This window comes from Chenopodium quinoa, unplaced genomic scaffold, assembly GCF_001683475.1.
Source record: "Chenopodium quinoa cultivar QQ74 unplaced genomic scaffold, ASM168347v1, whole genome shotgun sequence".
NCBI lineage: Eukaryota > Viridiplantae > Streptophyta > Magnoliopsida > Caryophyllales > Amaranthaceae > Chenopodium > Chenopodium quinoa.
The window spans coordinates 485,327-513,041 of NW_018743906.1; the positions used below are offsets into that span (position 1 = coordinate 485,327).

At 37.8% G+C, this 27,715-nt stretch overlaps 2 protein-coding genes across 3 annotated transcripts; one reads left to right on the forward strand and one right to left on the reverse strand.

The window, feature by feature from the left end:
• Positions 1 to 899: 899 nt before the first annotated feature.
• LOC110686915 (multiple organellar RNA editing factor 8, chloroplastic/mitochondrial-like) lies at positions 900 to 4,682 on the forward strand. 2 transcript variants are annotated; one of them, XM_021863530.1, is made up of 5 exons: positions 900 to 1,535; positions 2,854 to 2,951; positions 3,040 to 3,105; positions 3,779 to 4,195; positions 4,229 to 4,682. In XM_021863530.1, exons 1-5 carry the CDS (start codon positions 1,129 to 1,131, stop codon positions 4,408 to 4,410), a joined length of 1,170 nt encoding a protein of 389 aa, XP_021719222.1. In that variant the 5' UTR covers positions 900 to 1,128; the 3' UTR covers positions 4,411 to 4,682. The 2 variants fall into 2 exon arrangements, with proteins under 2 accessions (XP_021719222.1, XP_021719221.1); XM_021863529.1 differs by having other exon boundaries at positions 902 to 1,535; positions 3,779 to 4,682.
• Positions 4,683 to 6,475: 1,793 nt separating this feature from the next.
• LOC110686914 (eukaryotic translation initiation factor 3 subunit D-like) lies at positions 6,476 to 12,507 on the reverse strand. Its single transcript, XM_021863528.1, has 2 exons — positions 10,594 to 12,507; positions 6,476 to 6,786 (listed from the first exon to the last, which is right to left on the reverse strand). The coding sequence occupies exon 1, from the start codon at positions 12,330 to 12,332 to the stop codon at positions 10,599 to 10,601; it is 1,734 nt and encodes a 577-aa protein (XP_021719220.1). The 5' UTR covers positions 12,333 to 12,507; the 3' UTR covers positions 6,476 to 6,786; positions 10,594 to 10,598.
• Between the last annotated feature and the right edge of the window lie 15,208 nt (positions 12,508 to 27,715).

Below are 27,715 nucleotides of genomic sequence, written 5' to 3' on the forward strand. Positions count from 1 at the left end.
TATTTCTCCCTAATCCGACACCCACCTCTACCCCAAACCGCCCCAAAATCCGCCCCAACCCTTCCCTAAAATCACCCCTCTCCTATTTTTCGGACACCCAAAACCCTAATCACCCCCTCAAACCATTCTAAAACCCAAAACCTCCCCGAAATTCGTTCTACCCATTTTCTACGGTTTCGGATTTTAGGGTGGTTTCGGGTTTTTAGGATGGTTTCGAATGGGTTATTGGGGCCGAAAAACTAGGGGAAAGGGAGAAAAGTACAGTCGTCGGCGCCAATGGTTGGGTAGGGGCGTCGGCTGCCGATGGTTAGGTAGGGTGTCGGCCGCCGAGAGGAGGTGGAGGGGCTGGGCAGTTGGTGGGGGAAGGGGTGGTTAAATTTTTAAATTTTTTTATTTTAGTATAATTGTTAAAAAAATGAAAAAAAAACCTAACTGTAGTTAAATGTTATTGTTACAAAAAAAAAAAACTAACTATAGTTAAATAATTAGATTAAATCATTATTAAGGTTACCAATTGATTATTCATTCTATTTGGGGTTTACCATTGACAATTAATTTTAAGAATGTTTACCACTTGTAAAATTAAGTAATTGGAGTTCACCAGTGAGAATTTCCCTAAATTTTATAATACAAAAACTTATAATGAACTATACTACGTATTAATCGGATTAATCTTTGTAGTATATAATCATGAATTTAAAATAATAACAAATTAAAAGTTACTCTCAAATTGACCAAATATCTTTATCTATACTACCTCCGTTTCCTATTATGTGTAACAAATGAATATTTTATATCTCACAAATAATATCCTTTTGTGCACATAATAGAAAACGGAGGTAATATATATATATTTATTTTTTTTTTAAACGGGGGATTTACATTTGAGATTTTACACTAAGAGAAAAGCCATAGTAGAAAAAATCGCAAAGATTCCACCGTCATTACCATTTTTACTCATTTTAAAAAAAAGGAAAACAAAGTCAAAACACAAACACCCTTTAATCACACACTCTCTCTTTCTCAATTCTCACCCCTAAACCCTCTTAAAACCCCTGATCCACATTTCCATCCCATTTTCTCTCTCCTCTTCCTCAACCTCTAGGGTTTTCTCCAAACCCCTCATCAATGGCGGCTCCTCGAATTCTCTCTCCTCTCTCTCGCACCCTCTTCACCAAACAATCCTTCGCTTCCTTCCTCCTCTCTCGCCCCTTCTCCTCCTCCACCACAACCACCACCACCTCCGCCGCTTTCTCTCTCCTCCGCCTCCGCCCCCTCGCTTCCGCCGCCGCACTCCACCGCTACCCCGCCGCTCTAACCACCACTGCTTTCCGAACCTTCGCCACTCGTCAGGCTCAGAATTCTCTCTCTGATAATAACCCTAATTGGTCTAATCGACCTCCTAAAGAGACTATCTTGCTTGATGGGTGTGATTTTGAGCATTGGCTTGTTGTTACTGAGTCTCCCCCTGAAAATGCTACCAGAGATGAGATTATTGATTCCTTTGTTAAAACCCTAGCTGAAGTTATTGGAAGGTATTTTCCCTCTTTTTCTTCCCTTTTTATCAATAGATTTCTTGCATTTTTGGAATATGATTGCGATATACTGAAAGATAAATTAGGAAATGATGGATGGATGGATGTTTTGTGTTTGGTATATTTTTCGGGTCGTAAAGGTAGTGATGTAAACGGGGTTTGATTTGAGGGATTGGGTTCAATTTGTCGTGACCAATTGAACTATTTGGCATTAACTTTGTTTGATATTTTGTTGATCGCTGGTTGTTGCTTTCATTTCTGGGTTATGCAATTTAACTTTGGTTTTTGATATGATTCCTTGTATTAATGGTCTTTGATTGTATTGCTGACCTCCTTATTAATATTGTTTGCTATTTTAGGAATGCCATTTTGTATTTTCTGGGTTAGGCATTTGTTATTTTAAAGGTCTACTAGGTAAGAGAAATGAATTAAATATAGTAAAAGATTTTCAAATAAGGAAATGGAGCAAGTATTTTAAAACGGCCGAAAAAGAAAAGTGTAGCAAGTATTTAAAAACAGAGGGAGTATATGACAAGACTCGTATATGAATTGTACTGATCTACTGCTTTATTGTTGTTTTTATCAATGCTAAGTATCCAATATATTTTGAAATGTAGGAGGCAATCTTGTAAGGATGGTACTATTAGTCATAATTATTTAGGGTGGTTGATGTTGGATTGCATAATAGTGACTTTGTCCAAGGATTTATCTACCAGATCTTGCGTTTAGACATCAGAGTGCAGTAATGTAAATAACTAAATACTACTGGTTATTTGATGGTTATTTATGCTCTTTCAGCTTTCTACATTTCGGAGCAATTTTGTTCTGGTTTTTTTTTTTATTCATTTTAATTATTTTTTTCATTTTTTTTAAAAATGCAGTAAGGATTAGCTTGTGTTATTAGATCTAACCTTTGTTATGTTGCTTCTTTAGAGGTGCTGCTGCGTTGGTTGAATTTAAGTGCTGTAATTGTTGGCTTGTTTTGTGCCTCCTTATATGCGTACTTGTTCCTGAAGTAGTTATTGATATACCTGTAATGCAAGCCTCTTGCTAGAGTATTGTAATAGTAGACAGATGAGAGCTGCATACTTGAAAATAGATTTGATGGGGGTAAAGTGTGAGAATTTATTCATGTGTGCAACCACAAGAGTATCATTTATTCATTATTGTTCGCTTTTTACCTGATTGGGAGGTGACATTTTTATTGCATGATATGTACTTGTATATTATTCTTGCTCCATGTGGTATTTGCTTTGATTGTTACATCTGTTTGTCTTTTTGCTTTCTTTTCTCAATATATGATGTATTGAATTTTCAGTGAGGAAGAAGCAAGGATGAAAATATACTCTGTCTCAACCAGACATTACTTTGCGTTTGGAGCCTTGGTGTCTGAGGAATTAACATACAAACTTAAAGGTTGGCATTTGTTGCTTAAAAGCCTATCCAGTGTTCAAAGTATTTATGTTTTGAAAAGCTTATGGTTTGGATCCTTTGATTTTTGCAGAGTTGCCCAATGTGCGTTGGGTCCTCCCTGACTCGTACTTGGATGTCAAAAACAAAGATTACGGAGGTAAGAAATCGATGAATTTGATAGCTTTAAGTAATTTCTGCTGTATAACTGACATTTGAAATACTTGTGTTGCTGTTAACCTATATTCGATTAACCCTCACCCCTTGTCCCCATCCCTTTGGTTATTGGAGCTGGGATTATTGCACAAAATTGCTTCTTTGTAGCACTAAAACACTATGTTGCTCAAATTTACAAGGCCATAGTAACATGTCATTTGTTCGCTGTTCTTGTATTGCTTGTTCCATCTTTTTTTCTAATGTTATATACTTCCTCACTACTCTTTTTGTTGACGTTTGGAAATTTGCACTATTCATGTTTTCAATTTGGCCTCCTTTTTAAAATTACATTATATCAACTGTTATATATGTACTTCTGTAATTAGAGATTTTTAAAGTTGAAATTATGCTTTGACAAGTTTAAAGCTCAAAACGTTGCAACTAAAAGCAAATGGTGGAAGTATTAGCTTTTGCCATTGCATGGTGCTATACATTATTGGTTGATATGGCCTCTCCTTTCCACACAGTACTCATCCACCCCCCCCCCCCTTCCTCTTCTTTCTTCTACACCAAAAAAGGTAAAGCTAGTATCCACTTCATTGGGGAAATGCTCTAGGTATCTGACTCATAAATGTTGTTTACTGCAATATTTTGATCTTTTGTGGCATTCTTGACAGGGGAACCATTTATCGATGGTCAAGCTGTTCCATATGATCCTAAGTACCATGAGGAATGGGTAAGGAACAATGCAAAGGCACAGGAGCGAAACAGGCGCAATGATAGACCTAGAAATGCCGATCGCTCTAGGAACTTTGACAGAAGACAACAGGGTGGAAGAGGCCCGCCAAACACTGGTGGCGCGCCACCTAACATGCCACCCAACAATGTTGGTTATGCCCAGAACATGCCACCACCCAACAACGCTGGTTATGGACAGAACATGCCGCCACCCAACAACGCTGGTTATGGACAGAACATGCCACCACCCAACAATGCAGGTTATGGGCAGAACATGCCACCACCGAACAATGCTGGTTATGGAAATCCAGGATATGCACAGAACAGAGGGAATGCTCCACCTCCTAACTATGGGGGTCAAGGGAATGCTCCACCTCCTAACTATGGGGGTCAAGGGAATCCTGGCTATGCAGGCAACACCAGGCCAAACCAACAACCAGGTGGAGGGATGCCTTATCAGAACGCGCCTCAGAACTATGCTCCACAGAACAGCAACATGGGAGGGCAGCAAGGTCCTCCTGGTGCCTATCAGCAAGATGTCCCTGGAAGAGATGGACCAAACTATCAGTGATGTTTTTGTAGATAATTTACTGATATTAAATGCCTAGAACCTTATAATACCTTTTAAGTAGTTGTTTTGAAGGTACTAAGTGAACTATAGGATGTAATGGGTGGGTGATGCAATATTTTGCAGTGATGATCATTTACACTGTAACACTTGTTAACTTTCACTCTTTCAGTCCTCTTGAGGTGTTTGGCCACTCAATTAGGTTGATGAACAATTGTTTTATTGTTTACTATGCAATGAAAAGACCTTCGTGTTTACAAGGTCATGATGCATAATGATGAGAGTGAATTTTCGAAACTTCTGAATCAAGAGACTAGGATGATGCTTGGTGCTCTATATTAACGACAATATAGGATGATGAATCATGAATTGATGATACAAGCTCTCAATGCCATATTCTTTATTGCACTGTCATATAAGAATTTCATGTAAGTGCCATTGGAGCTTTACATTCAATAAACTTCTACACTTTCATTTACATAAAACAATTGAAAATGAAAAGCGTTCTAGAAAAAGACTAGTGAGGGATGATTTATCGGTTTCTCGTCTGCCACCCAAACCTTTTCCTTAGTCTTATTACTTCTTTGCAAGCTATCCTGCAAACTGATATAATCCCTTTTTTTTTTTTTTTTTTTAATAATGATAGAAAAAAGTCCACTTTCAATTTCTCGAAAACAACAGATGTTGTGAAGGATTTGTGTTTCATCTTTCAACAGATCCTTAGGTTATGATTGTAAGATAAATACTCTCTCGAAAACAAGTACTAATTATTGAAGCATTTTTCTTTTTTTTTGGGGAGAAGGTAAAAAGTATTAAAAAAATCGGATGTGCAGTTATATTAGTGTAAATCAGCCCAACTCAAGCAAAGTTTCCATTTAGAATTTATAATTTTCTTTCTCACTCTTCTTTAAGGGATAATTTTTTTTCTCCTATGCACTTCTTCTCCTCTCTCCTCTACTATTCTTTTTCTCTCTCCTTCCCTTTTCTTTAAAGGAACAAAGCACACAATAATTTGTTATCCTTCTTCCTCTTTGTTTTTCATTGATTTATAGTATTGATCTTGCTATTTTAATCTTTTTTCTTAACCAATTTCAAGGTATATGTTCGAGTATCTTTTCTTAACCAATTGTAGAAGTTTTCTGGTGAATTTTTTGAGCAAGGAGTGGAGAGAGAAGATTTGAAGTCGAAAGAAGGTAAAGTGAGCTCGAAGAAAAAGTTGTATCATCGTCATCGCTTTGCTCGGTGAGATGGTCGGAAATGGTGGAATCAACTATGGTTTGACGTCGTTAGCGGTGGTTATGGCGGCGACTTTTGATTTGTTTGAGTGATTGTACTGTTTTTCTGTGACTATTGTTAATTTTGTATTTATTTTTGTTGTTTTGATACTCTGTTTTGCATATGTAGCTTAATTACTTTTGTGAAAAAAAAAAATTCACTTTTGTGAAAATAAAGGTCACTCGTTTGGGAAAAAAATTCATTTTTGTGAAAAAAAGGGTCACTTTTGTAAAAATATGGGTCACTTTTGTAAGAAAAATGGTCACTTTTGTAAGAAAAATGGTCACTTTTCGCAAAATGTTCGTTGTACAAAAAAAATTATTGTAAACTGGGATCATGCAAAAAATTTTGGATTTATTTTCTTTCAAAATATTAATCTTTGGGGCATTTTTATTTTAACGTCTAAATAGACCGGGAAATCATTGGGTTTAGACATTACAACGAGTTTTTTTTTTGGGGAGAAGGTAAATTTTTTTTCTTCCAAAATATTAATCTTGAAATTTCACATCTTTATCTGATTCATTATGATGCCCATGACAATTAAACTTGTGTTAGTAATTGGACCTCTTAATTTGAGCTAAATTTGATTTCTCTGATGTCGAATTGTTGCAGGTTGTAGGTGTTGATCAAATTAGTCTACCTTAGCATACTTGACTATGTTCGGCAAGATACGCAGAGAAATTTCCGGATTTGGCATATTCAAAGAAAACGTCGATAGTATCCAAAGTTACATTGTCAAAGGCCTAACAAGGCTCGTGGCATAAAAAAATCTGCAGAGGACAGTGGCAGAAAGTAGCTAAGAAGTATGTAATTGCTTACTCTGTAAAAAAATTACAAACCTCTCAATTGCTTGAAAGATTAACAAAAAAGGCTTCTTTCCCAAAAAAAAACAAATAAACAACAAAAAAGGCAATGAAATTTAGAGCATTTCCAAAACGGAAATAAACAAACAAAAAACCAGAAGAAACAGAATTACTCCATAGCTAAAAGTTACCAAAATCCCAACTAAACTGAAGCGCGCCAAAAAGGGACAAAAGTGAGCACATGAGCATCCTCAAATGATACTTCAGGAGAGGAGAAAGTAAAACAAGCATAAGAAGGAACCTGAAATAGAGAGGGACAAGAAGAAGAGTCAGCAGAAATAAAAATCATAACAAAATAAATCAGGAAGAGTTATTATACTTTAAAATTAGCGAAAACCACAAAGAAAAATACATAAAGAGCCCAAACAGGCAAATTGTCAACCTTTGCTCAGAACATCCCACAATACCCATATACAGATACTCCAAGGAAAAGCTTACAGAAAGACTCAATGACACAGAGACAGAAGTCAAGGGAATCAATATACCAAAAGCGCCAAGATATAAGAACCGTGAAAATAGGAAATTAAGCAAAACACAGGCCAACAGATAATAGTGCAGCCAATATCTTAAGAGACTAGAGGAGCATCATCGTAACATTACAAAGCGACCTAGTGAGGATTATAAAGATACTGTAACTTCATGAGAGAATGAATAAGTGCAAACATAAAAAAGAAAAATGAATACAAACAAGCGATAACAGAAGAGGAGAAGAACATAATGACACATGGAGGCTGAAAAAAAGCAATCTGAGAAAAAATATCAAACATACCAAATGCAACAAGATGTATTTGAAGAATGATCTCATCATATTCTAAGGTCAGAAGCCATACATAGGCTAGTTTCACATTCAAGATAAAACAACTTGAGTAAACAACATTATCAAGAGGTGAAAGAACACATAAAAGGATGATCTAATACAATATAGAAAAGTATCCACCACAACTTTGATAAGACACTCAGCATCATGAGGTCAAAGAAATAAAAAGATGAAATAACAAGCCAAGCTTTCAATTAATACAACCACGAAAAACCTTTCCCTCTAGGGAAAAAAAATCAGAAGACCATGTAGATAAAAAATATTAATGGGCAAAGGAGCATGAGCATAAAAATATACATACACAGAAGTACAAAAATTTATATGATAATGTAAAAAATTCAACAAAATATGAAGACAACAAATTCCTAAGAAGAAAAATAATCCGACATAATCTCATATATATATTCATATATATATATATATATATATATATATATATATATATATATATATATATATATATATATATATATATATGTATACACACAAAATAGATTTATCAACATCAGGAAGAATTGAAGCATATAGTAACCAAACAGAGGCATAAGAGTAAAGAGCTCCCTGATAACCCCCAATCCCCCATCCATCAGAAATATGCAATAAGCCCTATGCTCTTCAGAAGACATGAACCCATAACTATATAGAAGTGCCCATTTGAAGAATATCCAACAAACCCTATCAGGCGACATGGATTCACAATTGAGAGCAAGAACCCTTAAGTCCCCCAAAATGGAAATTGGGGAGAAAATAATTTCAAATCCCCATAATCTGAATAGGGGATTTACTGCCAGAGATGACAAATTAAAGCAGGAGAAATAAAAGAGGATCAGGCGACATGGATCAAGATCATAGAGGTCAAAAAAAGAAGAAAAAAAAAAATTTGAGGAGAGCAAATTGAAATAGGCGATTACTCATAGGGAAGTCTTGGGATTTCATTTGAAGAGAATAGATACCAAAATTTGGGATCTGAAAAAAAATTGGCATGAAAGTGTTGTGGGTATAAAATTAAGAAACATACCCAATTTATACTAAGGAAAAAACCAAAACAGTGGGAGAATTCATTCAGATTATGACTATATCAAATTAATGATTGCGACCAATGTGTATTTGTGTTTAAACACTGATTATTTGCTTGAAGATTTGAGTCATGGAAGGTGACTTGAGGAAGGAAAAGAAGGTCAAGTGGAATATCTAGGTTTTCAGAAGATCCGACTTTTCCAGAGTTACTCTTCATTCTCTCCCTAGAGATGGGTCATCGCTTTGACTAAATATACATGTTCATTGGCAGAATCATGCTACTAAAGCTTTGGTCCAAGCTCTATGGTTTTGTAAGCTATTCAAAACAAGACACAAAGGTAATTAATAACTTATGATATTAGATTATGAAAAGTAAAGAGTGACAGACTAGCTACAAAAATCCATTCCTAGCTCCACCAGGAATCATCCTATCCTTGATTACCTCTTTCGACAACCTCTCATCAAGTATCACACTAACTCCATTCCTAGCTCCACCGATTCTAGTCATGTGGCTCGTTTCCTGTCCAACGTACCACGCCTTATACCCAAAAATCAATCCTCGAGCTCCTTCTCCTGTCCACCTTGTCTCTTGGAAGCACATGATGTTTACACGTTGCTCTTCATCACATTTACCAATTTCTGCCAATTTCCCCGCAAGAGACCTCACATTCCAAGAACCAATCTGCAGACTAGAATCCTTCCGCACACACTCCCTCATAACACGCTCACTCAAACCACGCTCCCTCGTGCCCCTAACTGCAAGCCCTTGATCATTTGACACCACACTCGTGCAATGTGGCGCGTTGCTTCCGGGCAATAATCTAACCCTTGCATACTTATCACTACACTCGGTTCTGGGAAGTGCAGGAGTTGCAGTAGGGTAGCCCCAATGTCAAGCCCTTGCCCATTTGACACCACATGCGGGCAATGTGGCACGTCCCTGAGTAGGGAACTTCCCCACAAAAATATTATTTGGCTCATGTCATGGGATGTGACAAAGTTTTACACTGGATGTCACTCGCCTACCGTAACCCAACTTATGCTCAGGAAAAAACCCCAAACAGATTATGGCTACATCAAGGAAGGAGAATCGAGAGAAAGAATGCAGCAAGAAGTAAGCATGAATAATTACCACGGTACAACACTCATAAAAGCAGAAAACTATCCTAAGCCTGCTGTTATGTTCACTTATTCTAGAAGGATAAGGGCAACGAAGTACTCAGCAACAGAACTAGTAAAAATTTTGGGGGAAAAGTAATAGTGGTAATTGTCAGTTAGTTAAAGCCTTGAGTGTGATAAAAGTGGGGATGAATGGAATAAGAGGGATCATTGCGAAAAGTAATCAGTAAGCTCTAATTGAAAGAATGCCATCTGCTTAAGTAAAAGTCTAGGCTTTAAGCCTTTAATTGATGCATTTCGCCTTGATTTCCATCAACACAGTCATATCCTCCACTTCAACACAGTCATATCGTCTGCTTGTCCTATTACACTTTCTAAATTTCTTTTCTAAATTTCTTTACTAATCTCTTCTCTAATCCTTCTCATTTTGTGAGTGGATATTAGCTAAGGATCGATCAGCTTGATTCTTAGAAATAACACATAAAACTTGCAAAATGCAGAGTGTTTACCAGATAAATTAATAATAAATTTGTTTTTTTTATTTATGCAAATTGATAATAAATTTGTCAAAACTCAAAAGAGAATTTTTGGCCATTCCTGGAATAATTTTTATCCATCTTTGGTAAAGGAAATCTGTGCAGATCAGCATAAAGTTTCAAAAAAAGTAAAAAGATATATATGGACTAAACATATTTGAGCCACAGAAGGTGGCTTGAGGAAAGAGAAGAAGGTCAAGAAGAATATTCTAGGTTTTCAGTAGGTAGATTTTTCCAGAGTGACTCTCTCAAGATGGGTCATCGCTCTGGCTATATATACATGTTTATTACCGGAATCAGGCTACTAAAGCTTCGGTCCAACATCCATAGCTTTGTGATCTATTCGAAACAAGACACAAATGTAACCAATAACTTATGATAAAAGAATATGAGAAGACGAAGGTGATAGACCAGCTAGACAAATATGTTAAATTAGTCTTAGAAAGTATGCAAATAACTATAACAAACATGGAGCAACATAAAAACAATCTCAAGAACATACATTACATAATAAACGAAAATGGAACAACCAGATACAAAGATAGATAGAATCCCATACCCTTCTTAAGGAATTGCAGTAATCTCCTTGTCCTCCACATCAGTGGCAGCCACACCAATCTCAGAAGAAAGACCATTAGCAGCATCTTCAGTAGGAGGCTGTGCTTGCTCCTCCTCGGGCAATGGCTCCTCCACATAATCATTCTCGAAAGCATCAGCAGGCACCTCATAAATCCTGACCTGGGGCTTAGAAGGATCCTTAACAAGCACATACTTGCCCTCATTCAGCTTCATACACAAATCAACAATACTCTTAACAATTCCCCACATATTAGCCATGTTCAAATTAATCTGAGCCGCGAAATCCCTAGGCTTATACCCAACAACACCGAGAATTACATGATTAAAATGATCCCTAGGATGAACCCTCGAAACGTACCCCAACTTCATCATATCGGCGCCACCCAAAAGCGCCTGAGCAGTCCACTTAGCCATCTTATTAGAATTGTTCTTCAACTCAGTAGCTAAAACAGCACCCCTTTGAGTCTCCAATTTCTGCCTCCAATCAACCCCAGAATACTTAGGATCAAACTCATTCAAAGCATTTAGTGTCAAAAACTGCCTCTGATTATTACTCTCAAGCACACTCTGTAACTCACACCTAGCAACCAAATACATATCATTATCAAGCTTCCACCTCCTATACCTATACCCAGCAGAAGCAACCTCTTCTCCTTCATTCGCAAACGGGTTCGGCTCCTCGAAGCTCACCTTCTTCCCCTCCTTAACCAAAACCTGCTGAGAAAAATTCTGGTTAATGTAAGCAGCTTCAACACTCAATGAATGGGCAGAATTTATATCATCTTTTGACTCCGGTAACGGCTCCTGAGAAGTCTCATGAACAGATAACAAATCCAATTGAGACCCATCTCTCTTATCAAAGAAAAGCTTATTCCCAACTCTCTGAATCACAATGTCCCAACTGTAAACACTTCTAGGCGAACACATCAAAGTCGACAGTATCGCATCAGTAGCGAATACAGTCGCCTTATCCTCATTCGCCAACCTCCGAATCACAGGATCGTCAGTGGTGGTAACCTTGAAGAAGTTCCGGTTCTTGAACCTCTCCAACCTTCGCTCGTTCTTCGGAGCAAGACGGTCATATGTTTTATCATACGAATCCAGAGACCCGCAGAACAGAAGATCTTCAGGGTCAGGAACAGCGAAGGAAAGCTTTGAGAAGGTGGAAAAGGGGATCTGCTCAAGCATGTTCCACTCAGGCTGGATTTCGACAGAAGATTTGAATACTGCGGCTTCACGGCGTTGATGCTGACCGCCGCCAATGCGGTGGTTGTTGTGGTAAAGGCGGTCACGGCGAGCGCGGTCTTTCTCGGCTTCGCGCTTGCGAGCTTCGACCTCTTCGTCGCGGCGTTGCGGGAGGTGGCGAGATGGGTTGTTGTGGTGGTGGTTGAAGCGCCATTTAGGGCCGAATTTGGGGCGAGGCGGGGGTTTACCGTCGACGAGGCGGAAGGAGGAGTCGTCGTCGGCGGTGGCGGCGAAGGAGTCATCACCGGAGAAGTCGAAGACGGAGTCGTTGGGGTGGTTGTTGTTGCGACGGTTGGAGGGGTTGTTGAGGTTGCGAGTCCAATCGGCGATTCGGCCGAGTTTGTCGGAGCGAGAAAAGGGGGCGAAGGGGACGTTGCTGGGGACTCTGGTGGTGGTTGCGGTGGAGGTTGTGGTGGTTTCGGGTGGGCCCCAACCGTCTGGGTTAAAAGGGACGAAGCCGACTTCGAACACCATTGTTGGTAGTGGTGGTGGTGGACTGGTGGTGTTGATGTAAGGGAGATAAATGAGGGAGAATAGAGAGGAGTGAGGAAAGTGAAGAGACGACTGAAGGAGGGATAAAGAGAGGAAAGGGAAACACCGAAACACCCTAGGGACTTTGAGAGTTGAGTCTGCGAGACTCAAGACTTGTTCTTTCCACTTATTCCAAATACTTATTACTTATTCCTTAATATATTCAAATCAGATCAGAAAGATTCTGATCAGACCAAATCAGAATTTTAATTATCAAATACTTATCACTAAATATCGTTAATTATGTATTAAAAAAATTATAAAAATTATATACTCCCTCCACTTCGGGTTACTCGCAATAAAGGACAACTTTACGGAGGCCGAGGCAAAAGATTGAAAGTAGATTAATTAAGGTGAGGGGTATAGTATTAGGAGAGATAAATTGGTGGGAAAGGTTGTATTATTATTCGAGGTTGAGTTGATAAATGTTATTTTCAGAGTACAATGTGATATGTAGTTTTGAACTACATTATTTAATTGAGCTAGTAATGTTGATTATCCTATTATACTCTGTATTTGATATGGGGTGATTACTCAGCTTTTTGCTGACGTGTGTGTGTTATTTTGTTGTGCTACTTGTGTTTGCGGCCATGTCTTATGGTGGCCTTGCGACGATCTATTTTGGAATTATCTTTAATGGTGAGCAGTCAAATTTGTATAAACAGGTTAATCAAGTGGTCGTAGCTAAAGGAGCTCAAGTGTTTCGATTAGTTTGTTATAACAAGTTTAATTTATAAAGTTGTATAAATAGCTCACTTAGATTATCGGGTTGTAATTATTGGGATAGTGTAAGCCTTAACACTTGACAGGTTGTCGAGTGTGGCGGTGATACCTCCGATTTAGGTGTATGCTTCCGCAATTTTATTCAAAGGTTGTTTATTTTTCCTTTAATTCTTATTTATTTTCAGTTAGTAAATCGGGGGTGTTACAAGTTGGAGGGGGGGGGGAATTTTTTTTAGTGGGAAATAACTAGAGTTGTTCATGGACGGGTCAACCCGCTAAACCCGCCCAACCCGACCTGCAAAATAAGCGGGCTTGGACAAACCATTTTGAAAAAAAATTGAAAATTTGGGCGGGCTAGGCCCTACCCGTTAATATAAATGGGCGGACACGGACAAGACAATATGTACTGTGGGCTAGCCCGCCCGACCCGTTTATTTCAAAAAGTAATAGTTTAATGATTTTTTAGTTAGTTGATTATATAGTATATTTTAGAAAATAAATACAAAGAGACTATATTGGACTCTAACCTATTATTAGCTACAACTATTTATTTCAATTTTATATTTAATCATTATACTTGTATTAAATAAGTTCATTCTTTACTTTTTTTCACTAACATATGTCACAAGTTAAACATTATTTTTTTTTTCTAGTATCATTAGTGATCTATAAATTTTTAAGATAACTAAATCGAAATAATATTAACATATGTAAATGATAAAAAAAATAATTAGTGTTAGATATATGTAAAACAAATATTTTAGGCCCGTGAGCTCGCGGGCAAGCCCGACCCGTTAATAGAGCGGGCTTGGACAATTTATCAAGCCCGCATAAAAGGGCTCGGATTAGCTACAATTAGCCCCTTGGACAAAAAATGAAGTATAGGCCCGGCCCATTTCCCGTCCAAGCCCGCAAACGATCACCTCTAGAAATAAACCCACTGTAACTCTGCTTCCCATGAAAGGGAATGTGAGTTTTTTGGAGGGTAAATTTTTCCCTCCCTTATTTTTACATGAAATTTCAAAACATTTGCCAAATTCACCCAAATTCAAAAGTTTTCATAAATTCCAGCCAAAATGACCTCTTTATAAGGTGGTCTCCCCTTGAAATGAACCCATTTTTTTTTTATTTTCAAACACAATACCTGGGTGGGGGGGGGGATTCAAACAGTATAAAAAAAACCAAGACAGTATTTCTTCAAAAGATACAAGTAGCCCTAGTAAATTACATTTTCCTACAATTAGTTGTTAATAATCCTAATTTCTAAGTGCTCTGTTAGAACCAACAACAACCATATGTACTGAAATTAGGCTCCATTGACGACCGCAAAAAAAAAAACCTACAGCTGCCATTTCATCACCTTCACCTGCCCTGCAAAAAAAAGGGACTCATGGAATTCTTTTAATCTGATTTTTTTTAGAATGCATCGACTGTATGAAGAGGAACAACAACATTGGGATTATTACAGCATGGGACTTCATGATGATACATACCATGATGAATCAGACATAGCAAACCAGCAAGTACAAACTGAAAATTCAGATATTGGTTATGATGCAGATGATGTTGATGCACAAACAGATGATGGTGATACAAGGGAAGAACAAGAAGATGGGACTCCACAAGAACAACAAGGTGATCGAAGGGCCAACAGAGAAATGTCACTGGATGAAAAGAGGCAACTTGTTGATGAAATCTTGGTGAACATGGAGGGGGACTCACTACCTTTTGGATTTTTATCCAAGTTGGCCAAGAAACACAAAGTTCACAGATCCACAACAACAAGGTGGTTCCAGGTAATTAAGAAACACTTAGGGGAGGGGATTGTTATTGATGTTAGGACCAAAAAACTTGGCAAAACAGGCCCCAAACCCAAAGTCTATTCAGATGAGTGGTTGGTCTCTGTCCCATTGTATAAGAGGACAACTGAAAGGAGCTATGCTGCTGCCCTTCATGTGTCTTCCTCAGTCATTCATAGGTTAAAAAAAAGGTAGGCTTAGAACACACACTTTAACCAATCACCCTGCACTGACAGACAATCACAAAATTGCTAGATTGAAGTGGGTTCTAAGCTTTGTGAACCCTATTCCAGCTGTAGGGGACCCTACATTTAGAGACATGCAGTACACAATCCACATAGATGAGAAATGGTTCTACTTGAACCCAGAAACCAGAACCTTTTATCTACTACCAAATGAACAAGATCCATACAGAGCACAACAATCTAAGATATTTAAACTTAAGGCTATGTTCATGGGTATGGTAGGGAAACCACTGTATGATAACAGTAAGAACCTTTTGCATGATGGGAAGTATGGGTTGTTCCCTTTTGTCAAGTATGAAATAGCAAAGAAAAAAAGCAAGAACAGATACAAGGGAACACGAGAAACAAAGGCAGTCCAGTGTGTTAACAAGGATGCTATAAGGGACATGCTCCTCAATCATGTTATTCCAACTATACATGAGAAATGGCCCCCCCAATTACCAGAGGATATCATCATCCAACGGGACAATGCTAGGCCACATCAAGTACCTAAAGATGCAGAATTTAAAGCAGCATGTGAAGCATATGGGTACAATATCCAGTTTGTGTATCAACCAGCACAAAGTCCAGACTTAAATGTGTTAGATTTAGGCTTGTTTAAGATGATACAGTCAATTCAATATCAATCATTCCCTACAAACATTGATGAATTACTTCAAAAAGTGAAAGAAGCATGGGAGGAATTTGATCTAACAGTGAACACTATACATGGATTACCGTACAGTCTGTCATGCTTGAAATTCTAGCAAGGAAGGGTAACAACAACTTCTCCCCCCCCCCCCCACATGAAAAAAGACACTTGGACAGGCTAGGCCTACTTCTAGAATTGCTACAACTAGACAAGGAGCTTTTGAACACAGTGGTACAATATTTGGACACAATAGAAGTGGCAACAACAAATAGCAATCATCAGGAAGAAGCCAACATGGAGGTGGATGTAGACTAGGAAAACTTGGAACAATGAAGATGCTTTTGGGACTCATATATTGCCACACATAACCATAGTACCCTAAACTCTGTTTTTTTTGTTTTAGTTTAAGTGTTGGTTATATGTATTTTGGTAAATACTTAGTCCTCATTTATAAGCAGTCATGTATTAGGGCTTAAAAGACTATTGTCCTATCTTTTGTAAGTAAAACAATTTTTTGAATGAATGAAAAAATTAAAGTAGTCCATTGATATGTCCATTTTATATAGTATTTTACCCTCGTCCCTTGGTCATAATTAGTAGTGTTTTTGGCTCTTTAGAGCCACTTTTATTACTAATTGGTGTTTTCTAGTGTTTTCGTAGATTTGGTTTATTTTAGTAGAGATTTTCACTTTTGGAGCATTTCCCGATATTTTATGGAGCAACTACGAGCATTGGAGATGCACGACCATCCTTCATAGCCCAGGCCGGTTAGAGCCATCGAACCGGTGATTAAGGGCTCGATATATGTGATACCAGGGCATTAGGACCGAGTATTCAATACCCGAAGAGGAAATCCGGATTGGCCCGAAGAATAGGAACCCAATCGAAGTCCAAAGAGTAGCCCAAGAGTGCCGCCCGGCCAAAGGAGCTCCCGCCCGAAGGCGCGCCCGGCCGGGCGCAAGAGACATACCTGGGAGTAAAAAAGGCGGGCCCGATCGGGCGCGTGTCATTATTAGGAGGTTTAATCGTCGTTTAAGTTTGTTTTAGTTTAGGATTCTTGCTTAATATAAATACTTTTCCGTTAAGCGAGTTGAGTACCTTCTTTTACTCTTTCTTAATTCTTCGCTTAGATTTTCTCTCTCTACTTAGCTTTTAGATTAGTTTCTCTCTCTACAACTTTGTTCTTTACTCTACCCTTAATTCCAGATTACTTTGGTAACGATTTCTTCTACTTTAACCTTGGTTATTTATTTTAATTCTTTCATCATGTCTCCTTTAATTGCTTTGATTAGTTTAGATTTAATTATGTGTGAGTAGTTTCCTTTCTAGGGTTTGTGGGATCCATAAATACTATGAAGGGGTAATTTATTGTTGTTAATTATCAATGCTAGATTAATTTCCTATTGATTGATTTAATGCTCTGTGACTAGATTAGGCCTGATCTTTTATGCATGAGTTTGACAATATTGATTCGAGATCCGAGAGATGAGAATTGATGTTTAGGTCTAGTTTCAATAGGCAGGTTGATTTATAAATGGTTAAGTCGAGATTCGAGAGATGAGATTTAATACCGGTAGATTAATTCTGTGATTGTAATACGTACATAGCGAAAGCCCATTATGATCTGGTTAATTATGCATTGATGATTAATTATTATGTTTTACCCTGGAATATTGGTGAACCTATGCCCTAGGCCCTTTATTAATTTTTTTCTCTTTACTCTTAATCTCCGTAGTTTAGTTTTATATCCATATTTTTAAATTGTTACTTTATAATTTAGATTGCTTTAATTAATTAGGAATAGAAAGACCAGTTTCCCTGTGGATTCGACCCTACTTCCCTATCTGCATTAGTTAGAGGATTTAGGAACTACTTTTGATTAAGTGATACGACTTTAGCATGTCAAAATTTGGTGTCGTTGCCCAGGAAACAGTTTTATTTTTATTTCTAATTGTTTTTAGTAGTCTAGGTTATTTCTTTTTGTCTCAAAGAACGTTAGTTCTTTGAGGCAAGTCTCATATTTGCTTTTAGTTCTTTGTTTATGCCCAGGTGTTCCAGATCAGGTTACATCCCATTCGATCCGGAGATCTAACGATCCTTCAATAGACAAAAGAATTTTTACAAGCAAATTCTAGCGGGTTCTGGTGATAATAATAATCATCGAGACCCTCCAACTGATTCTAGCGATTCAGAGGTATCTTCAGACCCAGAATCAGAGATGGCGGTACCTAAGAAGCTCAGTGATTATTCATAGCCAAAGCTTACAGATTTTCCGCACCTTACTCCCACTCCAGCTCTTGATGGGGTACAGTTTGAGATTAAACCCCAATTTATAACGATGATAAAAAGGAAGCAATTTAGTGGAGCTAAGGGTGAAGACCCAAATCTTCATATTGTAGACTACTGTCAGTACTGTAATACCATCAGGCAAGCTGGGGTTACACAAGACTAAATCAGGGAGATTCTCTTTCCTTTCTCTTTAAGTGGAAAAGCCAAATTATGGTTTAATGCATGGTTTAAATAGAACTGCACTTGGTATAACTGACTGGGAAACTGTTGTTTTGAATTTTTATAATAAATATTATCCTGCAGAGAGAACAGTTGTACTACGGAGTGCTATTCAGAACTTTTCCCAAGAGGCCGATGAAACTTTATATGAGGCTTGAGAGAGGTTCAAGGATCTACAAAGAGAATGCCACCACCATAATTTGGCACAATGGCAGTTGATCCAAGCCCTTTACAATGGAATTGGAAATTCATCTAGAATAATATTGGATTCCGCAGCTAGTGGGAGGTTTATGAACCTTAATGTTGATGATGCAGGTCAAGTTATTGAAGATATGACAATTCATAACTCCTAATATGGGAATCCTAGAGGCTTTGCTAACAAGGGGAAACATAGTGTCGACTCTGTATATATCCTTTGTACAAGCTCAATTGACCTCTATTTTCCAGAAATTAGATAATCTTAGTACTGCTAATGTAGCTAATGTTTCTGCAATTAATAATAACTCTAATGAGGCTTTCTGTGAAAATTGTAGGTCATTGGGAGCAAGATTTCAGGAGTTCCGTGGAGCAAGTCAATGCCTTTCAAGCTTATAGGCAGAATAACCCATACTCCAACACCTACAATCCTGGGTACCGGAATCATCCGTATCTATCCTATCGGAGCACCAATGTTCAAAATCCACCACCTCCACAAGAATCACAGGCGCCACAACAACAACAACAGAAATATTACCACCCCAATGTTGGCCTGAAGAACCAACCACAACAACTCTCCTCATCTTCCGACCCTGCTTTGGTAGAAATTAGAGCGATGCTGGCTAGTATGCAGAAGCACATGGAGAGTAGAGATGCCCAAATTGATTCGATCCTAGCACATAATAAAACTATAGATAATCAAATTGCGCAATTTTCTGCTACTCTGCAAGCCCGTCAACAGGGAGCCCTGCCAGCACAACCAACTAGGCCTACAGATCAAGCTTTTGCAATTACTCTAAGGAGTGGTTCACACTATGAAGGGCCCCCTATGCCCAGATGTGATGAACCTATTTTATTAAATAATGCTAATCTTGATTCCATTAAACCTGACAATGTAGCTAATAGCCCTGCAGGGCTAAAGAGTAGCACTCATATATCTAATTTTACATTGCAGGGTACGACTCCAGGGGAAGTAGCAACTCCAGATAAAAGCGGTAATGCTCTAAAGCCAGTTATCAAACTTTCATTCCCTAATCGTCACTTGAAAACAAATTTGGATAAGCAGTTTGGTAAGTTTCTGGAGATGGTAAAATATTTGCAGGTAACAGTTCCCTTCACTGAATTTTAATTACACAATTCCCGCGTATGCAAAATTCATGAAGGAAATATTGACAAGAAAAAGGTCTATTAGTGAGGTAGAGACAATAGCTTTCACTGCAGAATGTAGTGCCATACTTCAAAATAAATCTCCACCTAAATTAAAAGATCCAGATAGTTTTTCTATCCCTTGTCATATTGGCAATCTAATGATTGATAATGCATTATGTGATTTGGGCGCTAGCATTAGTGTTATGCCTTTGTCCGTGTGTTCCATGCTAAATATGGGTAAATTAAAAGCTACTAATATTACTCTACAAATGGCTGACCGTTCTTTTAAATACCCCTTAGGTGTTTTAGAGGATGTTCCTGTTAGAGTAGGTAAATTTTATATACCTGTTGATTTTGTTGTTCTTGATATAGCTGAGGATATGCAAACCCCAATTATTTTGGGTAGACCATTTCTTAACACTGTAGGAGCAATTATAGATGTGAGATGTGGCAAATTGACACTATCAGTAGGGGGTGATAAAATTATCTTTAATCTTAATAATACCCCTAAAAGCCCCATGACAGAGGAGAAGTGTTTTAGTGTCGATGTGGTTCAAAATTATTCTAACAAGCCCCAAGCTCTTGTAAAAGATCCCTTGGAGGCGGTATCTTGTGTTGCATCCTTTACAGATGAGATAGACAAATGGCAGAAGGAAGTTGATGCAATAGAAAGAGCCCTCTACATTGCCGGTCTTGGCTTTGAGGATGAGAAGGTGGAATTAAACAAGCAAGTTATGGAAATTGAGCCTACTGTAAGTGTTCCGCCAGATCGAGTTGCGAGTGCTAAGTGTAGTGACAATTTGAAGCAACCATCGATCGAAGAGGGATCTTTAGTGTGTAGCATTGAAGAATCCCCAATCCAAGTCAAGGTGAATCCACCAGATAAGGTGAATTGGCATCCCACAGGGTATGTCAGGAAGCCGCGTCGTGGCCTAAACATCGCTCGAGCGGGTGAGAAACCACCCGACCAAGCGTTAGGCCAAGGGTCCTAGTTCTTGTACTTGGTAAGAAGGTCGTGCGGGACCTAAATAAAACAGCGCTTTGTAGGAGGCAACCCGTATTTTAATGCTTTTTAGACTAGTTTTTCTTTTTCTTGTGAGAGGAGAGAGGAGGGAGTTTAATGAGTTTATTGAGTTTTTGTACAGGTTTAAGGAAAAGAGTTGGTTAAAATCTGAAGAAAAGAGAAAAAAAAACACTCCCGTACTAAGTTGCCTCGGGCCCGACCGGGCGAAGCTCGCCCGATCGGGCGCAAGACTAAGGGTTCGTGTAACCCCCTGTCTAAAATAGAAGGCGAGACGTTAGCGGAAATAACGTCAAGACGGAATGTCACTCTAAGGGTTACTAAAAACTAAACAAAATAAATAAATTAAATAACTGAAACAAAAATTATGAAGAGAAAGAAATCTCAAATGATCAAAGAAAACTTTTAACGAGGCAGAACAACCTCAAATTCGACTATCTCATAAAGAGAGGTAAAGACATCAAAGAATAATCGATAAAAGTACTTGGGAACAACCTAAACACTCTGCTCTCAGCCCAGACTCAACAAACGCTACTCTTCACCTGCAAATAACATTTAGGTTCCACAATCAGTGGGGAGTAACTAGCAGTTCTCCCAAAACTTGTAGAAACACAAAGCTAAGCATAGAGTAAAGCATAGAAGCATACATAAAAATAATACAACATATAGACTAGATAAACAACTACTTCACAATACACTCAAGATAAACATGATAAGATACATAGATAGGAATACAAGTCAAAACATGCAACATGATTACAATATAATACAAAACAAACATGTATATTAAACAAAATGAATATATTACCACATGATTATAGAGTAAGAATAAATAGAACCCAAAACATAAGCAATAAACTCATAAAAACAGTAATTAACACTTATAAAGGTTCTTTAAAGAGATTTAGAAAATTCTTGACTTGACTTAAGAAGACCTTCTCAAAAGCGTAATAATATTAAAATAGAGAATTTTAACTTTTCGAAAACTGATCCATAGTGAGGTAAGCATATAAAATATGAACGCCGGTGAATTCCGCAGCCCACCATCAAAGGTTTGTCAGGGCGAACCTCCAGACGATTCCGCAGCCGTCTGCGTCTGAGAATGGAGAAACTCCCAGTTTTCCTACTCGAATTCCGCAGCCCGAGTAGTTCCGGACGACAAAAATTAACCTAGAAAATTACATCTCGAATTCCGCAGCCCAAGATTTTGGCATGTTCCAACCATTTAATTCCGCAGCCCAATGGTTGCCTTACACTCACGAATCATATAAAACAGTAAAAATATTTCTTCAAAATCATCCAACCACATTTTAGGGATCATCAACCCTAATTTAAAATACTGCAAGTCTTTACTTCTAAGACCAAAATTCATCAAAAATCTTTTCAAAAGAGTTTAACTTCAAAATTCTTTAAAGTACACAAAATCATTTATAAATCATAATAAGGTGTCACTCTTATTGTCTGGATTTGGGTACGAAGCTAATTATAACCAAAATATCACAATAAACTCGGTGCGCGACCCTTGGCGAAGCGGTGCTAAAAACAGTGTTATTCTACTTTAAAGCACAACGACGTCGACAACTCACTTAACACTCAAAAAAATGGCAGCCAATATACGACATCTTAAATGCTTCATGAACACACCCAAAGCATGCCAAAATGATAAAATAAAACTAGGACATATCCACATATTAGGCAATACATACACACAATATAGGCTTAAATTCATGACTTTAACAGGGTAAAAACAACATGACAAAGTAGCAGCCCCTAATTAGAATTACAGCAGCACATTGTAAAACAAATTCACCCAAAACCAACCTTAAACTCACAATTAACCTTAGCCCATTATCACACACATTCTAAAAACACCATAGATCAGAATAGACATAAGATTAGGCATAAATATTATGCAATACATCACTTAAAACCACTCAATTCACGCAGCTCACAAACTAACCTGGCAGCAACACCTTGCTTAGTTTTAGGCATATAATCACATCAAAACATACCCCAAAACATGATAATTTTACTTGGAGATATTCCTAACATGATGCCTAATTATAAATAAACAATAAAGGCCTAAAAAACAAGTAAATAACATGCTTAAGGGCTGTAGAAGTACATGGTAACTTCATTGATTATAGCAGCAGTAATTTGAGTATTCTGGTGCTTAAATTCAAGACATATCTTCTATTAAAACACGAGTAAACCATTTAGTTACATACCTAACATGATGCTACACCAAATTAGGTACCAAATCAACCAAAAAATAGGGAAAATAGAGCTGTAAACCACAACAGCACGACAACAATTACAGCAGCAATTTCGATGAGTATTAGGGTGTATAACATGCTTCAAAACTACTAAAACACAACAATAACTTATGGAAACAAACCTTAATATATATACTACATCTCGAAATGATTATATAGCATAAAAACCAGCAATAAAACATGATTAAGATACCCTCATTTCTCACGCACAAAACAGCAAACAAACATGAAACTCTAGCACCTTGAATTACAACGAATTTCTAATCTAACCAATTCTAATTTGCACCTAGCCTTAACCTATCCTAGCCATTATTTCTAAAGCTTGGAATAGTGATAGTTACCTTGAATGGAGAGCATGAAAAATCAGATTAGAATTGAGGAAAAGTTCGTAATTTGAATCCGCCCGAGCCGCTCCAAAGTTACGCCTCTTGCTAGCTTAGCCTTGATCGATGAGGTTCTATGGTGTTTGAGTGCTTGAATAAGAGGGTAAAATATAGCATCAATGACCCAAGACTATCCCTTGATAATTACCAGAAGATTTGAGGGAAATTGAGAGGAGAAAAGTGTTGTGATGGTGCAGCAACCTCACGCACAAGAAGCGTTGTTTTTGTATGTGAATGGTAGGGAATATCAAGTGGTTTTGGACAGCATTTAATTGGTGATTGAATGGGATTGATTGTGGGTGTAAATGGGGGGGTTACTATGGTGGAAAAATGGACAGTAACAGGCCCTTGTATAGCCGTGAGAAATAGGAGAAGATGGGCTCAAGCAACACATGTGATTAGAAAGCAAAGCCCTATATTAAGGATGTTAATTGGATTAGTTTAAGAGGGTTAACTAAGGAGTAACATGGGCTTAAGGAGGGAAAATAAAGAAGGGTATACAACTATACAAGCCCTATTGAAAGGTTCATTACTAGTCCAAATTCTATTTCGAGCTAATCCTAGTTGGCCCAAAACTAGACTAGGGAACGAATGTAACATGAGGCGATTTGAAACGCGTTTGAAAATGATAATAAAGATTATATCATTGATATCACAATAATAATATCAATAATAATAATGAAAATAATAACTTAAATCACAAAACAAAAGATATATATATATATATATATATATATATATATATATATATATATATATATATATATATATATATATATATAAAGTTCTTAAGTACCGAAAAGCGACATAAAAGACAAAATGTGAAATCAGTAATATTATTCATTTATAATGACCTGATTAATAAAAAGACATTATAATGAGTTTTATAAATAAAAGAATTAAAGAATACTCTATAAACAATACCAATTTGATAAACGAGTTGACGGAAATCACCCAATACAACTTTATTTATCTTTATTGATACGATTGCACGTAAAACGTTTTTAAAACTCCAAAATCATTTTATACCTATTAGATTGGTACTTCAGTCAATGAATCACCCATGATGACCCATATCAATCGCAATAGGTTAAATATCAAAATTATATATAATTTAGTATCACATACTGAATTAATGCTTAAGCTAAAGGAATCACCCTTTAAGGCTAATATCAATTCAGACAAGTCAAATACAGTTGAAATGATTAAAATTTAAATATAAAACCCTTTTAAATAACTTTCAATCATTTCATTAAAACATTTTAATAAGGGTTTTCAAAATCTTGGGATGACCCTTAAATCAAATAATGATTTTAATAATTAAATTAACATTTCAATTTAGAAATTGATATTTAAATTAGAAATTAGGATTTATAGGTTTAAAATAATGGTTCGATAATACGGGGCGTTACAGTTTGAATTAATGATTTTTCGCCCGATCGGGCGAATGGCGCCCGACTGGGCGCGAGATTTGACGAAATATGGAGATTAAGATCGCCCGATCAGGCGAAGGGCGCCCGACCGGGTGCAAGAGTAGGAAAAATTTCGGGCAAGAGATCCCCCCGATCGGACGAAGGGCGCCCGCCCAGGCGCGAGAGTAGCAAACAAATTTACGCCCAGATCGCCCGACCGGGCGAAGGTCCGCCCTACCGGCCGCGACACCAGCCGTTTCTCTTTTATTCTTCTTTCTTCTTTCTTTTCTCATTTCTATCTCTTTCCTCCATAACTTTCTCTCTCTAAAACCTTAAAACCTCTACCTTCTCTCTAAGTTTTCTTCTTCATATCTTACCCAAATCCAATAATTTTTACATATTCTTAATACTCTCTTCATCCTCTACAATCCTACATAAAAAAAATTTCTTCTTCTAACTTTCTCTCTCTAAAACCTTAAAACCTCTACCTTCTCTCTAAGTTTTCTTCTTCATATCTTACCCAAATCCAATAATTTTTACATATTCTTAATCCTCTCTTCATCCTCTACAATCCTACATAAAAAAATTTCAAATTTCAGTCAAATAATTTCATACCCATTTTTCTATCGTGGCTTCAAAGAGGGCTCGATCAATTTTTGGGAGGAGTTCTAGTTCAAGGGAGGAGTACGATCCAGATTTGCAACTACCCTATTGGCCAACAATCCGAATTGCTAGCCAGGAGCAAAAGGAACGGCTAGAACACCTTGCCGGGCGGGAGGTAATTCCTTCACGGTGGTTACACCCGCCCTACCCTTGAATCTTATGGTTTGTATGATTTTATTAAACGTTTTTTGAATGATATAGGAATGAGAAAATTCGTTGACATGCATTATCCTACATACCGTGAATTAGCATGTGAATTTTTATCCTCTTTGAAAGTTGTAAATAGTAGAAATGGACCGAACTTATTTTTTAGGTTGAACAATAGGAATATTAGTTTGACATATGTTGAATTTTGTAAATTATTTGAATTGAACTCTGAATTACCTTTTCAATGGCATGCTAATTATAAAATGGGTGATATTTATCATGCTTTAACTGGTTTACCGACCCCCGACCCCCAACATGCTAGTACGAAACCTATCCATCACCCTATCCCAAAAATCTGGCAAAGATTTGCAGGATTGTGTTTTCTTGGTAGGAACGAGCCTCACAACGCCCAAACCAACGAACTAGCTGTTATTGGACACTATGTGTATGGGTTTGGTAAACTGAACATAGGTAGATACATCATCCACCACCTGAGTAGACATACCATGGCCAGTACCCAGTCTCGTACCCCTACTCGTATAGGAGGTCTGATCACTAGGATAACAGTTAAAAAGGCCGATTTTGTTGAGAGTGGACCCCACCAGATGACTAACTATGGACCGGATACCTATATGACTGCTAGGTATTTTAGGAGTTAGGTTGGGTACGACTAGATAGTGAGAAAACCCCCCACTGGTGCATTAGGACTGGGACCGAGCAGCCATTGCCTATCTTTTCCCTACCTAGTCCTGACTTGACCGCCTTTCCCCCCGGGCAAACGTCCTACACATACGACCTATTAGTTACCCATGCTAGGGGGCAAGCACCACCAGTACCACCACCAGTTCCACCACCCTAGCCTGAGCCCGAGGTAGCGAATTCACCACCTCGCATGTCTCACTCTGTCCCCCATGTTGACTCTGACCCAATTTGGGACTTCCAAAGTATAGGTCAGGCTTTAGGCCGTATTAAGCATTCTCACACTGACCTTAAGAGGATGGTAGGCTCCATTGACCATGGGTTAGGGTACCTTGAGAGGAACCATGGTAGAGCTCTCTACTCTAAGTATGATGATTATGCTCGTCGGGGCAACATTCCCGACGATGCCATCTACCCTAACTGGTTTCAGCCTCCACCCCAGGGATACGATAGGGATCCCATTGCCCATGGTATTTATATCGACTATTCTGCTTTCTATGGGTACGACCAGGACATTCCTTTCAGGGGACCGGCGGGGGGGGGGGGGTTCACGCTGATTATTTTGGTGGTAGATCTTCTGGTGCAGGTGGCAGCGGAGGTGGAGGTTTCGGCTCCATGGATTAGGATGATGAGGGTTAGCCATGCTGGGCTAGTTCCCGAGCCAATGAGGACATTGTCTGATTCTGGCTTGGGGGAGATTTTGGATTTGGTATCTTCCTTTTTCTCTTTTGTTTTGTTTTTGGTGTGTTTTCTAGATTAGATTTATTGCTTTCTTATATGAAAATACAAAAAAATTGAAAAATAAAAAAAGAAATCCAAAAATACGTTCCAATGAATTATAAATCATATATGCTTCCCTGTACCCCATACTTGGAAAATATTGTTTTGATTCTTGGTATATGATGATAAGCATTGTGGATTTGTTGATCATGATTTGAAGTTTGATTGCTTAGATGTCCTAACATGCGTCAATTTTGTCTAACTGCTCGTGAATATAGTGCTTGACTAGTTAATTTGGTTAGGAATGTGTGATATAGTTCCTGGTATGTCAATGAATTTGAGTATTGGTTTGCAACTATCAGTAATGTTAATATGACTCATTATTATGCACATTGTGGAGGACGAAGGCATTTGTTTGTTTAGGTGGCCTTCAGATGATTTTAGTTACATTTGTTCCCTTCTTGCTACCCATGTTGTTGCTTGTGCCCTTTGGTGGTTTATTAGCCACATTACAAGCCTATTTTTCCCCATTAGTTACTAGTCCCAAGCTTGGCTTGGGGGAGCTATTAGTGAGTGAGATGAGGGAGTTTGTAGTGTGCTTATTATTTGCACAATTTGGGTGGGTTTTGAGAAGTTATTTTGTTCTTGATCATGTTTATTTTTAATGAGTTTGAAGTTTAATCTTCTTGAAAGAACAAAGTATGATGATATGAAAAAAAAGATCAGAAGTTCAAAAAGAAAAAAAAAAAAAGTGA

What these genes read in the sequence shown, in the direction of transcription:
- LOC110686914 (XM_021863528.1), bottom strand. Translation starts at nt 12,332, where the DNA reads ATGGTGTTCGAAGTCGGCTTCGTCCCTTTTAACCCAGACGGTTGGGGC.
- LOC110686915 (XM_021863529.1), top strand. Translation starts at nt 1,129, where the DNA reads ATGGCGGCTCCTCGAATTCTCTCTCCTCTCTCTCGCACCCTCTTCACC. An exon ending in CTAGCTGAAGTTATTGGAAG is followed by an intron (nt 1,536 to 2,853) that starts GTATTTTCCCTC and finishes TTGAATTTTCAG; the next exon opens with TGAGGAAGAAGCAAGGATGA. An exon ending in CAAAAACAAAGATTACGGAG is followed by an intron (nt 3,106 to 3,778) that starts GTAAGAAATCGA and finishes CATTCTTGACAG; the next exon opens with GGGAACCATTTATCGATGGT.